Raw genomic sequence first — 17,654 nt, 5'->3', positions numbered from 1 at the left:
AGAAAGCTGAAGCTCGGGGGGGGGGGGGGGTGTAGCTCAGTGGTGGAGAATTTACTTTGCATATAGAAGGTCTCAGATTCCACCTCTGGCATCACTGAGTAGGTCTAGAAAAGACCCCTCTCCCCCCCCCCCCAAAAGCCTGGATCGCTGCTGCCAGTCTATGAAGACAATACTGAGCAAGATGGAATAATGGTTGGGAGCCAGTAGAAGGCAGAGTGTAGGTTCAAGGGCCTTGCTGTATTATTTTGACAGATGAGAGCTTGGAGCAGAAAAGCAGGAGAGGAGGCAGGCTGCTTAAGCCCAGTGGTGTCACTAGGGAGGTGTGGATGGCATCAAGTGTGGACTGCACTGGGTGACACTATGGGGGAGTGAAATGACTACCTATAAAAATCCTGCAGTGTTTCAGGGTTTGACCAAGTCACTGTCGAATGGCTACAATCCCATAGTGCTCTGTGGGGGGAAGCTATGAAAAGGCTCTGGGTTGGTACATGTGTTCTGGGTGCTACCATTGTCGGAGTGAGGTGGCCTCAGGTAAGGGGCTTTTTAAAAGACACACTGAAAAACCACTAATAACATTATTAACAGAAAAAGAACACTGAGTGGAAACCGCCAATCAGAGGGGGAGACACAGTTACCACATTGGGTGACACCGACCCTACTGGCTAACTTTTCCCCACTGATGGTTTTTCCATTCCAAATTGCACACATAACACCGCTGGCTCCCCCCCCCCCAATCCCTGTAGTGTTTGAAAACATGATTAGACTTTCTTTGCATGAGATTTGGAGCAGATTCAGATTCAGATTCAGACACCTTTATTAGGCATTATTAAGCATACAAAAAAAAAACGTACGGAAGTGCACAAACATAACATAGCAAACTACAAATAACACCTATAACCAAACACTTCAGAGAGTAGAGGCACGCTTCAGATTAGTCGCCACGATTTTTGAGATAAATTTAGCTATCTGAGAGACAATGTCAAAATCAGTGGAGGTTAATAAAAATTGCATTCTAGCAAAATCCTCAGCAAGGGTGTTAAGGTGAAATTGGAGGGCCAGACATTTCCTTCTGGCCTCATTGTGAAGCGGACAATGAAGAAGAAGGTGGTCTAACGTTTCTACGTACGTAAGGTATGCAACTTGTCCCTCAAAACGGCCACAGTGCCAGAAGATTGGAGGATAGCAAATGTCACGCCTATTTTTAAAAAGGGAAAGAGGGGGGACCCAGGAAACTACAGGCCGGTCAGCCTAACATCCATACCGGGTAAGATGGTGGAATGCCTCATCAAAGATAGGATCTCAAAACACATAGACGAACAGGCCTTGCTGAGGGAGAGTCAGCATGGCTTCTGTAAGGGTAAGTCTTGCCTCACAAACCTTATAGAATTCTTTGAAAAGGTCAACAGGCACGTGGATGCGGGAGAACCCGTGGACATTATATATCTGGACTTTCAGAAGGCGTTTGACACGGTCCCTCACCAAAGGCTACTGAAAAAACTCCACAGTCAGGGAATTAGAGGACAGGTCCTCTCGTGGATTGAGAACTGGTTGGAGGCCAGGAAGCAGAGAGTAGGTGTCAATGGGCAATTTTCACAATGGAGAGAGGTGAAAAACGGTGTGCCCCAAGGATCTGTCCTGGGACCGGTGCTTTTCAACCTCTTCATAAATGACCTGGAGACAGGGTTGAGCAGTGAAGTGGCTAAGTTTGCAGACGACACCAAACTTTTCCGAGTGGTAAAGACCAGAAGTGATTGTGAGGAGCTCCAGAAGGATCTCTCCAGTCTGGCAGAATGGGCAGCAAAATGGCAGATGCGCTTCAATGTCAGTAAGTGTAAAGTCATGCACATTGGGGCAAAAAATCAAAACTTTAGATATAGGCTGATGGGTTCTGAGCTGTCTGTGACAGATCAGGAGAGAGATCTTGGGGTGGTGGTGGACAGGTCGATGAAAGTGTCGACCCAATGTGCGGTGGCAGTGAAGAAGGCCAATTCTATGCTTGGGATCATTAGGAAGGGTATTGAGAACAAAACGGTTAGTATTATAATGCCATTGTACAAATCGATGGTAAGGCCACACCTGGAGTATTGTGTCCAGTTCTGGTCGCCACATCACAAAAAAGACATAGTGGAAATGGAAAAGGTGCAAAAGAGAGCGACTAAGATGATTACGGGGCTGGGGCACCTTCCTTATGAGGAAAGGCTACAGCGTTTGGGCCTCTTCAGCCTAGAAAAGAGACGCTTGAGGGGGGACATGATTGAGACATACAAAATTATGCAGGGGATGGACAGAGTGGATAGGGAGATGCTCTTTACACTCTCACATAATACCAGAACCAGGGGACATCCACTAAAATTGAGTGTTGGGCGGGTTAGGACAGACAAAAGGAAATATTTCTTTACTCAGCGCGTGGTCGGTCTGTGGAACTCCTTGCCACAGGATGTGGTGCTGGCGTCTAGCCTAGACGCCTTTAAAAGGGGATTGGACGAGTTTCTGGAGGAAAAATCCATTATGGGGTACAAGCCATGATGTGTATGCGCAACCTCTTGATTTTAGGAATGGGTTAAGTCAGAATGCCAGATGTAGGGGAGGGCACCAGGATGAGGTCTCTTGTTATCTGGTGTGCTCCCTGGGGCATTTGGTGGGCCTCTGTGAGATACAGGAAGCTGGACTAGATGGGCCTATGGCCTGATCCAGTGGGGCTGTTCTTATGTTCTTATGTTCTTATGTTCTTACGGCCCGCTGAGGACAGGGACAAATTCTTTCCTGGAAAGGAATGCCATTAAATCTACCCCAAAGAACAGAAGATGGGATAGAATTACAACGGGCCATAGAAAAGGCCCTTCTAATCTTTGGGCATTCCAAAATATACAGATAATTGGGAACTTCGCCTACTTTAACTGGTAAGTGATAAAATAAAGGTGAACAAGTTTTGTTGGCTGCAGATAAAATATTGAAGGAGTGAATATCCAGGAGTCTCCCTTTAATGAGCCTGAAAGCCTCGGCTTGGGACAAATGACCAAGTAAGTCAGGCTCAACTCCCAATTGTTTTATTTTTGCACTCCAAAGTTTATCAGAGAAGTAAGGGTCAACAAGGAGGTGATGTAAAAGAGTGTTAGGGTCAGAATTATAGAATATTTTGAGCCAAAATGTAATCGCTCTAATTCACGCAAGTGTTTCAAGTTGGATTTGGCCTGATTCAAGACAGAGCACCACATAAGACACACACCAGGACAAACCCAGTGTGCTTCTTAAGAAAGTTGATTGAATCTGCTCTAGTGAATTATTGAATGACCTAATCCAAAGTGGAACCCCATATAATAATTGGGGGGAGCATTTCGCATTGAAGGCCTTCAACGCCGCCGGAATAAACTTGCCACCTTTACTGTGAAAGAAGCTGACAATGGCTTGCGAAGAGGCTTTAGCAAGAGAACGAGCCATATAACAATGGGACGTCCATGCTAAATTGTACGCAAAAAGAATGCCCAAATATTTAAATGTTTTAACCTGTTCTATAATTTGGCCATTGAATCTCCAAACACTTGGACTCCAGGATCTTCCAAAAACTATAATTTTAGATTTGGTACAGTTAATTTGTAACTTGTTAGCACAAAAAAAATTCTATACACTTACTGATCAGACGTTTGAGACCCAGGCTAGAACGGGATAAAATGACTGCATCATCAGCGTAAAGTAAAAATGGAACCTGCAAATCCCCCAACCTAGGGGGGTGACCGTCAACAGTAACCAGGGAAGGAGCCAGGTCATTTAAAAAAAGATTAAACAGTGTGAGATTTGGAGCAGAGAAGCAGCAAGTCCTAGAACTGTAGCAAGATGGGAAGAAAAAAATAGAGGAACTGCTTTATCTCCACTGCCACCATGTGGTGGCAACACAAGTCCCACACTTGCTGATTAGCTACTTCCTGTGTGGGTACCAAATTGTTGTGGCAGCTGGGATACAAACAGTTGTGTACTACTTGTTTTTACATCACAGCCATAGAGGGAATCCATTATAATGGACTGAATTTGTGGTCAGCTCCAGAAGAATTAGGTTTAAAATAAAGGACCTCGCTGAGTTTCTGAAGAGTTCTTTCTCCTCCTCACCGCTCACTAAAACCAATTGGGCGGCAGAGTCAGATGAGGACTGAAAGATCTGGGCTCAATTCTCCACTGAGTCAGGAAGCTAGCTGGCGACACTGGGCCAGTCACTTGTCCATTACAATCTATCTCACAGGGTTGTTGTGACAATAAAAGGGAGTAGTAGAAATGTACCTGAACTCCATGGAAGGAGAGATGGATAAAAATACAATACTTAAAACCAGCCTCATGCATCTATCATTGAAGGTACGATCTTGCAGACTTGATACACGACAGTTCTCATTTCATAAATTAAGCATTAGCCTGCCACCTCAGCCCACTGATTGCCCATTAGTGGTCATTAGTGTTCAGTTGGTGGATCACACTGGTATTCCCAGAGCTTTCCTTTTTTGTTTTCATCTTAACTGAAGGACTCAGGGAGTGGGAAAGGATGATTAGATGCAAAGGAGCACACAGTTCCTTTAAATAATCACACTTGATTTTAAAAGATGTCCATCTTCCCTTCTAGTTCTATTTCAGTTTCCAAGTGTTGCTCACACTTTAAATGGAAACGTCAACTTTTTGAAACAGGAATAACACAGTAAAGCAACATGCAAGATTTAAACGTAGACTCTTTGGTGGACAGAACAATCAGTTTAAATTTTTTTTTTTAAATTTGAGGGCATCAACATTTTAAGATCTTGGACAAGTTCATCAAAAGGCCTTCCTTGGCCACCAGGTTCAACCTAAGGCCAACACACTCCACAAGATGCCATGACAAATGCCCCTCTCCTCCACCTTGTGCATTGGATTTGAAAAGGGGAATGAAGCAGAAGAGGAAATACAGAGGATAGGGCTCAGGGACATGCAATCAGGGAGGCAGGGGAGACAGAGACTCACCTGAGCTCCAGCCATGACTGGAGATATTCTCTGGTTGAGTTCGGAGACTTTCTTGGAGGCCCTCTAGAGGTGTTTAATCAGCACTTCCAGTTTTTGTGAAAACTGGAAGTGCTGTCACCAAAACTGGAAGTGCTGTTCATTTAAACACCTCCAGGGGACTTTCTGAGGCCCTCAGAAAGGTTCTAGTCGCATTTGCAGGCCCTGAGTCACTGGGCTCCATGATCCTGTGTGCATCACCAGTGCATAGCATCATGGCATGTCCCTGGGTAGGCAAGAGCATCAGAGTAGCCCAGCATTCTCTACTCCCACAGACTTCCTCTTCTGCCTTGTTCCCCTTTTCCTTTTTTAATCCATGGACTGGAAAGAGGAGGCTCAAAAGGCAGGGAGGGATGGGCACCTCCCACCAATCAATCACACATATTGTCCAACCTCTGTTGGTTTCATGGAAGGGATGGCTTTGCCCGGGTCAACCCATATGGCACCAGGCAAACTTTCTCAGGGAAGGAATTCCACATCATGTTACAGCTTAACATGCCCCTCTGTCAGTCACCACCCATCTAATATCTGACAGCAGTAACATCCAGAGAAGGACCTCTAATGAAGGTATTTTGGTAGCCATGACTTCTTCACTTCTTCTTCACTCCATGACAAGCTCTACTGTGAGAAATCTCCCTTCTACACAGCTACTAAAGTATGACAGCCCTGTCTTCCATTCCACATTACAAAAATGGGCACACATGGTCAGAAACTCTAAGTGGGTCCAGTGTTGCAGGTGCAATTAAACACGGCCCTTTGACCTAAACAAGTTGAAGATTACTGGGCCAGTTCATAGGCCTCAGGCACCGGCCGATCTTCACTCCTCCTCCTTTCCTGCATAGGTCTTTTTGAGAAAACATCCATAAACATCCAGCACTTGTGTCAGCTAATTCATTAATGGGGCTTGATCATCAGCGCCAAAGTGCTCCTTTTATTGCCATGCAAACTCAGGCATCTCTCATGTCAGTATCTTTGCAGCCTGCCCAATTCAATTATCCTATTTTCATTAACTGGACCTGTTGGAACCGCTTGGCACCGAGTGCAGATGACAATTCCGATTCTGTGCACAGAGCCAATTGCAAAAGCTCTTAGTGTGATCGGATTACTGGCTTCCCCACTTATGCACCAGCGAATGGCCTTTTCCCCTGCACCAGTGGCCAAGGAGGAGTGCTTTGTGCTAGCGGTAGCGACACCCATTTGGTCCAGGTTTCTCCTCTCTCAGTGTGAGCAGCTGAGGAAAAGGGCTGGGCTGCAATTACACAGGGAGCTTGCTTCCTAGTACAGATCAAGGTCCCTCTGTCTGCCCATTGCCATGACTGCATCCATCAGAATCTAGGCAGTCTCTTTTGCAGGTCTCTGTATGATGCTGTCAGATGAACCTGTCTCCACTACAGCAGGCTCCGCTGATGAGTGGTAAATCAGAGCACCATGGGGAGGGCTGTTCCGAATCTTCTGTTTGCCACTTTTTGCTGCTTCCTTAAAGGTAAGTGATCCTTACCTTTTTGTTTGCTGAGAGCAGAAAAGGTAATCCTATGGAGGGAGACACTTCTTGCTTGTACTGGTTTCAGATAAGATGGATGTTGAGGTCCATATACATATTTAGCAGTATGCTATAAGATGCATATTCATCTAGGGGGCTGTGCAGATTGATCTCTCTTGTTTGAAAAGTCAACAAGCTGACACGGGATTGCAAGCTGTCCTTGTCATTTACCAAGAACCTGGCACCAGAAGAGGTAGTGATATTTTGTGTGCATGCTGAGACTTCTACAGTGTGGCAAAGGGCAAAGATTGTTGCCTCTTCAGCTTTAAATGGAGACTTGGAATAAATGAAGTACACCTCTGCTAAATTCAGACTTTCAGTCAACACATTTGTTGCAAAAATAAAGCATGGGGATTTTGACTCAAATACCAAAACAACAATTGCAGGGTGAAGGGTGTTGGCATTTGGGTGAACTTGATAGAGGAGGCCATGCAGGAGGGGAGGATCAAGGGAGTAGAGTACAAAACCTACAACCCAAAAGTATTTTTGCCCAGGAAATAATTACAGCCACATGAATGAGGGTTGTTACTAAAAGTTCTCTAAGCTAAAATGCTAAATGCTTTCTGTATTCATCTTATTTCTTTGAAAAAATATTCCAATAAAAGCATGATTAAAAAAAATTAAAAATGTCTTGCCTTGAATGTTTATAATACAAATATTTCCAAATTAATAATCCTTTATCAGTAAGGAGGTAGCTGGAAGTATCCAATACTCTTCCTAGCAAGTTGAGAGATTTTAAACCATATAGAATCTCATTTTCAGATGAAATGCCAGAAGCCAGCAACATATAAACTAGCCTGAGGATAAATCCTCTGCTGGTGACATTTTAGAGTTTTGGGACATCTTCATTTCCCCTTTTTGTTAAGGTTAGAATATATCCAACAGAAGTGAAATCATCTGAATAAATGTATTTGCTGTCCCATTGCTGGTAAGATATAAAATAGTTAGGAACTAGTATTGGCTGGCACACAGGCAAGAATGGGGTCAGGCTATTAGACACAGAAAATACCTGGTTCTCAAAGCTGAGTTTGTACAAAAGAGAAGACGCTCTGAAGAAAAAAGCGTTACAGATGTACAATTCACCTGAACTATATTACTGGTTGTACATCGGAAACATAACCCAACTGCCCACATGCAAAGGAGTACTACCGGTCTTGCAAACATGGGCTGTGTAGTGTTGGGATACAGTGACTGTCCTCTTCCACATAGCAAGCGCTTAAACATAGAGCACACCATTGCACAACCCGTCATCTAACCTCTTCAATAGCTTTCAGTCCACCATCAAATATTCTTGAGCGTATGTCCTTGGTTTTGAATTTGGGGAGTTTATCTGAAGGGGAAGGGGTTGCTTCTGTCCCCATCGATATTACGAGTTGGCTGTTACACGCACCAAAGCGCTCATAAATTTTAAAAAGGGTATCATCATAAAACACAATCCACAACTTCTTGGTGTGACTATTGCAAACTGAGAGTTCATCTTATATGGAGCAGGAAAAGCACAGCATTGCTTCTAATGCTGCATGAGGAGCTTGTAGCCCACACCCTGGTAGTAGCCCCCCCCCCCAAATGCTGGTGGTCCTTTGGAATAGTGTGCCATGCAATACAAGGGGCTGTTGGGAGGCAGCAAAGTCGGCCACACCCCAGTGGCATAAGTGGATGCATTGTGCATAAATGCACAGGTTTCTCTGGATCCAACACAACCACTTAGTTCCATCACGACAATCTCATAAATTTAAAAATATATCAGCATTGACCAGAGACCTTCTCTATTGTCTTAGTAGGGAACTCTCAGTATATACTATTTCTTCTTAAAGCAGAACAAGTATAGATATGGTCACACAGCTTTTCTATGGGTTTCACCTAAGTAGATGCTTTGCCACTTTTTTCCTCCCAAAAACATATTTTGTGTATTTACTTGTCCTCTATGATTTAATCTCAAGCTTCCCTTTTCTTGTATGGAACCCACCACATCCAAATTATGAATATGTACGAGTTTTGCACGGTGGAGGATTTTCACCACAAATTCAGCAGTGCTAAAAATACGTATTTTGCTGAACAGTCCCCACTTTGGAGAGGAACAAGTACCATGCCCACATTTATACTTGGGCAAAAATGGACTAAGTAATGTATGACACTTTTTAAAGTATCATACACCCTAAAAAGCTAATTGAAAGACACTGCAATGCAGACAAGTGTATTTTGCATTCTGCTTTCAGTGGGTATTGTTAATGTTGGTTAAAGATTCTCACCCCCCACCCCAGCATTGCTTTCTGTGTTTTAACCTGGCAAGAAAGAAAAAGCAACACACAAACCAAGCCCCATCATTCCTCTTGTCAGTTCCGCCTCGCTCTAATTGTATAACTGAAACATAAATTGCATCTCCTGCTTAGACAAAAGCTGGGCCCTTCTGCAGTGGCTGCATGAGCATTAGGAAATTAAATTGAGTCCATATCCATCTGAATGATGAACTCCAGACCACTTTCTTTGCTTCCGTTTGATGCCTGTCTAGTGTGTCTGTGGAAGAAAATAAACACACTAGTTAAGGGGCAGCTGGATAATAGCTTGCAATTTAATTTTCATTGAAAATGATAGCTGTCAACATGAAGCTTCCTAGATGGCTTGAGACTCTCAAGCCAAGATTTTGGGAGGTGGTTGTTTTTCTCCTTTGCCCTCCTTTAGGCTGCTGTTGTTCTGAAGCTGAGCACCAGTTGTACACAGAATTGTTCGCAAATTACAACAACATCATCAGGCCTGTGGAGAATGTGTCAGACCCAGTCATCATTTGGTTTGAGGTGTCCCTGTCGCAGTTAGTGAAGGTGGTAAGTTGATGTCTTTGTTTACTCATGATTATATGAATACTCATTGTGTAGGATGACTATATATGTGTAATATAAAGTAAAGGAAGTTGCTATCTTCTGAGTCAGATCAATGGTCCATCTTGCCCAGAATAGCCCACTCTGACAGCAGCTCTCAGAACAGAACATAATAACAGCCCCGCTGGATCAGGCCATAGGCCCATCTAGTCCAGCTTCCTCTATCCCACAGTAGCCCAGAAATGCCTCAGGGAGCACACAAGAGATCTGCATCTTGGTGCCCTCCCTTGAGTCTGGCATTCTGAGGTGACCCACTTCTAAAATCAGGAGGTTGCACATACACCTCATGGCTTGTAACCCATGATAGACTTTTCCTCCAGAAATTTGTCCAATCCCCTTTTAAAGGCATCTAGACAAGATGCCATCACCACATCCTGTGGCAAGGAGTTCCACAGACTAACTACACACTGAGGTTCACATGCTAAGGGTTTTCTCAGGCTTGCTACTAGAGATCCTAGGGTACCTGAATGTGCAAAGTACATGCTGTAACGTCGACTTATGGCCCCTTCCCATAAAGGGTGGTAGGACCTTTTATAAAAAAAGTTTTGGCACTTGAATAGGGTTTGGGAAAAAGACCTCTGGGTCACAGGTCCCATCAGTTCCATTGGTGGAAAAGCCAAGGCAACTTTCTTCTGGTCACTTGGCAACCAAAAGGAAAAAAGGGCTCTATACCTTTTGTATACAGTAAAGGACTTCCAACACTTCTATGGTTTTTCCTCATTCAGGATGAAGTGAACCAGATTATGGAGACCAATTTATGGCTGAGACATGTAAGTAGAGAATCATTAGAAGGTTAAAATGCTATTAACGATTCCAAAGGTTTTACATAGATAAGGAAGTAAAACATAAGCAGCACATGCCTGAAAAACCACTTCAGATTCTTAGGGTCTGTCCAAGATCTTCTGGCTCCTGAGATGACATACCAAACACCCATCCTTTACCCAACAATGCACTAGCTGCTGCCACCTCCACTGCTCCTTCTCCCACTCCCTGGGTTCAAAAAGGTTTTACCACCAAAACACAAGCCTATCACCTCCTCTCATCTACATTTCCTTTTTGAATCAGGGAAGAGGAGGAGTCAGGGGGATCGTGGACAGAGGTGGGCACCCTCAGCCAATCTAACCATCATTGCCACTGCCAAAGAATCTAATGGATGGGCCAGTCCCACTGAGAAGCCAGACCTAGCAGAATGGAGAAATGCTATTGTAATTCCAATCTAAGCAAACTGATAAGATTTAGGAGTATGGAAATTTACACTTGTTCCGAAACAAGCAAATGTTTTGCCTATAGAAGCCATTCAGAATCTTTGGCACAATGTAGTCCAAAGCACTTTAAGTTCTATATATGTCAGTCCCAAGGAGTTAAACATGGGCTTAAGTCTCCAATTGAACTCAGACTTGAGAATACTGGACTATGCCCTATGCATTGGTAAGACATTTTGACTGACTACAAACATCTAAAAGGAAACTGGACTGTACAGTCAGAATTTGTTTTTCTATTTAGCCACCTGAATAATTTGGTAAAGGCCCACAGAAATACGCAATAGCAAAGCATTCAATATGTGAAATTAACATTTGCAGATCTGTCACAGTTTAAGAGCTCCAAGCTCAGCCATGATTCCAACACTTTCAATGTTATAGTGTAAGCTTGCTCGTATTTTAGTTGCTGAAGTGAAATCCACATGTTCCACTTCAAATGTCTTCAAAAGAGCAGATTCATACATGCATGTCTATTATTGAGTAACCCTTTCCTCAGTGTCTGGTCACTTCTTGTTTAGCAGCTGAACATAAGAAGTGCTTCCACTGAAAAAAATATGCACCTGATCTGAAAATTATTCTGCCTATGCAAGTAAACTCTGGAAGGATGCTCAGGGTGGAGTGACCCTGTTCCAGAAGAAACTGGGACTCTTCCCAGGAAAGGGAGAAGTTCCACACTTACAGCTTTCCCCATTACAATTTTACACTGATTGGAAAAACTGTGCCCACCTTCAGAGTCCTTAAAAGAACTCTCATTCCTTTTGGAACATGGACATCTTCAAAGAGGCAGAGGAAGAGAAGAAAAGCAGCAAATGTTTTGCTACAGAAAGGATTTCTTGCTGTTCCAAAGACTGAATGGAAACTATTGTAGGTTGCACAAACAAATACAAAAGCACTTTCAGCCAGAAAGAGCAAATAGTACCTTAAAACATTTTTAATATACATTTTAAAATTTAAAATTTCATTTTGAGAAAAGAAGGTCCAAAGATTGCAGCTTAAACTGGAGGAACCAAGAACGGCTAAGCAAGACGGAAAGACTGCAGAGTCTGGGCAGCTGCAGCTTTGTGCATGTATGACACCTAGTGGTTATCTGAATGGTTTGCATTAGATTAGCTGTAACAGAGCAGGAAACTTGAAGAAATATCACTGACACGGCATGGAGGACTTAAGGATCTCCAAGTTCTTGTCATTACGTTGCCCTCTAAAAATAAAAATAGAAAAATCAAAGGCAATCTTAACTACATAGCCCTCATGTTTTGTAATGCTCTGATATTACAGGATGGAGTTAGGGTCAAGGCAGATGTGATATCAGATAACTACTTACAGGGTCCCATTTGAGTAAACTGTCTGGTTATCTCATTATATCCCCCTCTACTTTTCTATGTAGAGAAAAACATGTAACCTGCCTCTTTCTCCATCTCCTACTCTTTGACTGACTACATCTCATCTTCACTACTTTGCCTTACTGCATTCTGAACATGTCTATATGCCTTTCAATGGCTTCCAACATTAAATGACCAGCCCCACCAATCTGTCATCCAAGGCCAGGGGTCTCCAAACCCTGGCCCAGGGGCCAGATGCAGCCCGCAGCAAGCCTCTGTCTGGCCCGCAGCCAACCTCTGATCACCTCTGGTTCAGCTGACCAAACAACTGGAGTTGTGCTTGTAGAGTGCAGGAATGGGGGTCTGTTTAAGTGTGTGCTTTGGGCTGTGTTAGTGTTGGGAGAAACCCTGGACATCTGAGCCCATTTTTTCTTTCATCTAAGTTCCATCTCCACTGTATTTATTTTAATTTTGTATTTAATTTTTCCCCCCCGGTCCTCGACACTGCCAGATGTTTGATGCGGCCCTTCAACCAAAAAGTTTAGAGACCTCTGCCCAAGGCAAACACCTCAGTAAGCCTCATGGGTGAGCTGGCCCCAGCCCAGAGTGAGACTAAATTCCAGTATAGCACAACATTTTGAAAGCCTAAAAGGCACAGTTAGCAGATGAAAATATTCAATGCATACTAAAAACTTGTAAGTGGGGAAGTGGCTATATTAAGCCTATTCAATAGGCAGTTTCTGTGGGGATTGTAATTCTATTTGACTTTTTCTCCTGCCCCTGTGATTAGGTCTGGAATGATTACAAGCTCAAGTGGAATCCAGACAACTATGGAGGTGTCCAGTTTATTCGTGTGCCGTCTCATAAGATCTGGAAGCCAGATATTGTGTTATACAACAAGTAAGGTTTTAGTATCTACTCTTAGAACCAGGGCCTAGGAGAGGGGGGTAAAGGGGGTAATTTGTACCCAGGCCCAGGTCAAAAGGGCAACCCAGGAGCCAAATGAGGGAGCCCAGAAATGTCCTAGGATCTGATATTTTCCCATCCACTCAGACTTGTTGCCCGCACAGGATGTTGGGGACACTACCATGACTGGGGATACTTGGGACACTACTTGGGTGCCACATGGCACCCATGCCACATGGGTGGGTAGACCTGAGCTTCAAAGACTTTTCCAGCTGTTTCCACCTCCCCCACCCTCTTTTGCCCCTTCCTGCCCCCATTCTGCTCACCCATCACCATCCTCCCAGCTGTTTCACCACTTCCCCTTTCCAAAGGAGCCCAAAAGAAACTTTGTACCCCCTGACAAAATTCTTCTCAGAGGCCCTGCTTAGAACACTTTATATTTCAACACATTTGAGAATTTGGGCATTTTGCATCAAGTAGAAGTCCTTCCCGCAGCTGCTATGAGCCCCTAAGTGGAGATTTTTTTTAGAGCAATAGTTCCCAACCTGTGTGGTCCATGGAGCACAGGTGGTCTGTGAAACCCTGAAAAGTGATCCACGAGGTCTCAGAAAAAAAATGATTGCCTTTTATTAATTCTGGCATCTTGCCAAGCGAGCCCTCCCCTAAGGACCACTCAAGTGATGGCTGCAGCTGTGGGGTGTCCATTCTCTGTGCTTTCTGGTGGTCTGTGGGGGACTGCACACAGCTCGCACAGCAAGAGGTCAAAGACCACCAGAGAAGGCGGAGAACAGACTGCCCATAGCCACCACTGGAACTTCCAATGTCTTGCCAAGTGCTTCCCTATGCACTATCAAATCAAATTTTGTGTGGTGTATGTGTGTGTGTGCGGGCAGGGGGGTTGGGGGTTCACAATAATTCCAATTTTTGCCTCAATGGTCAGCAGGCTCCTAAAGGTTGGGAGCCATTGTTTAGTGGTTTATGAGTTAAATGTGTCTTACCTTCTTGCTGTGATCCAAATCAGGCTTCATGAAGGGTATAGTTACTATGAGTAATTATCCAATTACATTGCTGAACTTGACAATGACACAAGTAACACTGCACCTCTTTTTGGTAATCTTCACCACCACCTTGTGAGGCAGGCCACCTTTAGTACCCTGCAAACTGACTATACACAAAGAACTTGTCTAGCTGAGTTGTGTGATTGATTGTGTTTGTCTTGACAGTGCTGTTGGGGATTTCCAGGTGGATGACAAAACCAAGGCATTGCTAAATTATACTGGGAATGTCACCTGGATGCCACCGGCTATATTTAAGAGTTCATGTAAGATAGATGTCACCTACTTCCCATTTGACTACCAGAATTGCACCATGAAGTTTGGCTCCTGGAGCTATGAGAAAGATGAAATCGACCTTGTTCTAGTCGGCTCCACTATGAACCTCAAGGACTACTGGGAAAGTGGAGAATGGAGCATTATTAAGGCACCAGGTTATAAACATGACATTAAGTACAACTGCTGTGAAGCGGTTTATCCAGACATCACCTATTCACTTTATATCAAGCGCCTCCCCTTGTTTTATACCATCAACATGATTATTCCGTGCCTCCTGATCTCTTTTTTAACTGTGTTGGTGTTCTACCTGCCCTCAGACTGTGGGGAGAAAATAACACTGTGTATCTCAGTCCTGTTATCCTTAACTGTTTTCCTCCTTGTGATAACGGAGACCATCCCCTCCACCTCGCTGGTGATCCCGCTGATTGGGGAATACCTTCTCTTCACCATGATATTTGTAACTCTTTCCATTGTCATCACAGTCTTTGTCCTGAATGTGCATTATAGAACTTCCAGGACGCACACAATGCCCAAGTGGGTGAAGACCATTTTCCTAAACTTCCTCCCCAGGATTATGTTCATGACAAGGCCTGCTGAAGAAGATGATGGTGATAGCCAGAAGCCAAAGGCTTTTTCCAATACGGAGCTTTCCCAGTTGAGCAGCTGCAGCACCTTGGAAACCCAGTGCCTCAAAGATAGCTTTGCCTGCCAGGATGTGGCATGCAGTTGCTGCCAGCACCAAGGAATCAAATACGTCAAACTGAACAGCAACCTGACCCAGAGTTCCAGCTCAGAATCCCTGGATGCTCTGCTCCCACCTTCAATGTTATCGGCAGAAATGAGAGACGCAATTGACAGTGTTAAATACATTGCAGAACACATGAGGCTGCAGAATGAAGCCAAAGAGGTATGGGCATGTTTAAGTTATTCAAACTTTATGTATACCACACTGTGAAACTGTGAGAGGCCCAGAGCTGATGGAGATTACAGTCCTGCAACTGGACTGTGCCACTTCAAACAGCAGATGGGGCTTACATGTAAACAGGGTCACTCCATGTGCACTGTTCATGCACCATAGTTTTAACATTTGTCATTGTGGTACAGAACCAAAGTAGCGAAGGAGGAAGAGCAGATGCACAGGACAGGGAGATAAGAAAGGCATCAGGTCCATCTACATCCTTTCAGGGGGCCAGGTTCTGCTAGTACTGATCAACACCACCTTCTTCAGTAGAGGAGTCACCCTAACTCACCTCTCCTCCCACATTTCCTCTTTCACTCCATTTGTCTCTTCATTTTCAAGTCCAGGAAGCAGAAAGTCAGAGCATAGGATGAGTGGCAGGGAAGAAACGTCCTCCAATCTGCTACTTCAGATGACTGCCTCAGTCAGTCTCATGAATGGGCAGACCCTAATTCCATTCCTTTTCAAAAGTGGCAGCTACTCTACTCTTCAAAGCAGCAGCAGTGTGACCATTACTAAAGCTGCCTGCTGCGGTGCTTGGCGATGATGCCACTGTCAAGCACTGGCTGATACGAGGGGAGAAGCATGTATGAAGAAGCCAGTGAGGATCCATCTGCAAGCACTTTGGCCAATGAAAGGCTGCGTAGCTGGTGCCAGTTCTTAAAAAGGGGGCAACGAGGACAGAGGTGGATGGGGAGAGAGATTTGAGTGATGAAAAGGACGTGAAAAGGGCAAAGTCAGAGACCGGGAAGAAGGTGGGAGAAAAGATGGAGACAGAACAGAGGAAAGAAAGGCAAGGTGAAAGAGTTAGAGGTGGAAGACAGATACAGGAGACCAGAAGGGAAAGCCGAGAGGATGCCAGGCCTCAGATAGAAAAGAGACCCTTCTACAGGGGAAAGGGAAGCAGCAAGATTCCCCCCCAAGGGCCCATCCCACCTGCAGCTCTTCAAGGTGGCTGGTGTGTAACCTGGCCAATGCCTTCAGGGTTCAGGGCAAAACTGTTAAGCAACGCCTGCCTCCTGACTTGGCTAGACACACCAATGAGAACCCGCCCTGTGCATGCAGAAGGTGGTAACTGGGTACTCAGATACCAGCTCAGGCCCCCACCCCAACAGGGGAATAGGACATCTACAGGGATGCAAGCCAAAAGGGAGAGAAACTAAGTTGAGGAACTCATCAGGGCTGAGACTGCCCTGTTTTATGTTGCTATTGAACTCCCTCCTCCTGTTTCCCCTTCAAAACAAAACAAGTATCACCTCATCTGCGGCCTCTTTAGTTCTGGTATAGGCTATCCAACACTGGGGGCAGGGGAGTGGGAAGGATGACGAATGCCGTTCTTCAAACCCAGTCCCTTACTAGCTTAATAGATGGGATAGTTTTTTCACATTATCAGCCCATCATCCCTGAAGCCCCCATCACAAGGTTGATTTTCTAATAGCAAGTCACTTAATGCCATATTCAAGATAAATGGCTTTAAAGTTTCTTGCCTGCTCTCCAAGCATACTAAATTCAGTTATATTTGCCTTCATACAATTTGTCTGCTTGTATTTTCCAGACTCAAGATGATTGGAAATACGTTGCCATGGTAATTGACCGCATTTTTCTATGGGTGTTTATCCTTGTATGCATTTTGGGAACGGCAGGACTGTTTTTGCAACCTTTGATGATCAGAGATGAAATCTAGACAACTACCACTTAATAAGGAATTTCTTGTCTCCTGTCCAATGTTTACCTGCTTTTTCTTAAAGTACTCATTTCTGTGTCTTTGAGTAGTGAAATGAGGATATTTGGACATAATCCCTATGAGACAATAGACTTTTCTGCTCATTTTCTTCTAGAAGGGAATTAAAACATTAAATCAGCATTACTTTGTCAACTGTTTATTGTTACATACCCTAAAAACACAGAAGGAAATAAAAAAAAAATTATCTACTGGCAAGTTTGTTTCATTGTTCCAAGACAATTTAAGATGCTCCATTAGCACAGTGTCAGTCACTATAATTTTGTTATCTTAAACGTAGTGTTAACATGATGAATAATCAATCATATGGTTTACATTCGCATTTACAGCTTCATGTAGTTCTGGCCATCCCACCTCAAAACAACTAAAGTACACAAAGGGCATGTAAAACAATCACTTTCTTAATGAAGGTTAAAAAATGAGGCCCCTAATTTAGAAGAAACACAAGAAATGACAAGACAGAGGTTTTTAAACTATGGTGACATTTAAAAATGCATTATTTTCTCTGTACATAGTGAGACTTGCATGTAAAAATGTACAGAAATGAGCTATAACTTAAGGCCATGTAGTCTATGACACCTGTTAGAGATTCATTGGATTCAACTTCTGGTTCAATTGTTTAACAATACATAGAAATATTCTGACTTTTGAAGACAGATAGGATTAACTCATCTCAGATCCTAAGGAAATTTTGCAAATTACGGTAGTACGAATACA

At 43.9% G+C, this 17,654-nt stretch overlaps 1 protein-coding gene across 1 annotated transcript; it reads left to right on the top strand.

Annotated features, from left to right (window-relative positions):
• The first annotated feature begins 9,234 nt into the window (after positions 1–9,234).
• On the top strand, positions 9,235–16,880 carry CHRNA3 (cholinergic receptor nicotinic alpha 3 subunit). Its single transcript, XM_066636036.1, has 5 exons — positions 9,235–9,369; positions 10,149–10,193; positions 12,792–12,901; positions 14,131–15,145; positions 16,752–16,880. The coding sequence occupies exons 2-5, from the start codon at positions 10,167–10,169 to the stop codon at positions 16,878–16,880; spliced, it is 1,281 nt and encodes a 426-aa protein (XP_066492133.1). The 5' UTR covers positions 9,235–9,369; positions 10,149–10,166.
• Positions 16,881–17,654: the final 774 nt, after the last annotated feature.

Source organism: Tiliqua scincoides, chromosome 8, assembly GCF_035046505.1.
Source record: "Tiliqua scincoides isolate rTilSci1 chromosome 8, rTilSci1.hap2, whole genome shotgun sequence".
NCBI classification, from domain to species: Eukaryota; Metazoa; Chordata; class Lepidosauria; order Squamata; family Scincidae; genus Tiliqua; species Tiliqua scincoides.
This window is presented reverse-complemented; position numbering and strand designations above follow the sequence as displayed.

What these genes read in the sequence shown, in the direction of transcription:
- CHRNA3 (XM_066636036.1), top strand. Translation starts at nt 10,167, where the DNA reads ATGGAGACCAATTTATGGCTGAGACAT. An exon ending in CCAATTTATGGCTGAGACAT is followed by an intron (nt 10,194 to 12,791) that starts GTAAGTAGAGAA and finishes CCCTGTGATTAG; the next exon opens with GTCTGGAATGATTACAAGCT. An exon ending in GATATTGTGTTATACAACAA is followed by an intron (nt 12,902 to 14,130) that starts GTAAGGTTTTAG and finishes TTGTCTTGACAG; the next exon opens with TGCTGTTGGGGATTTCCAGG.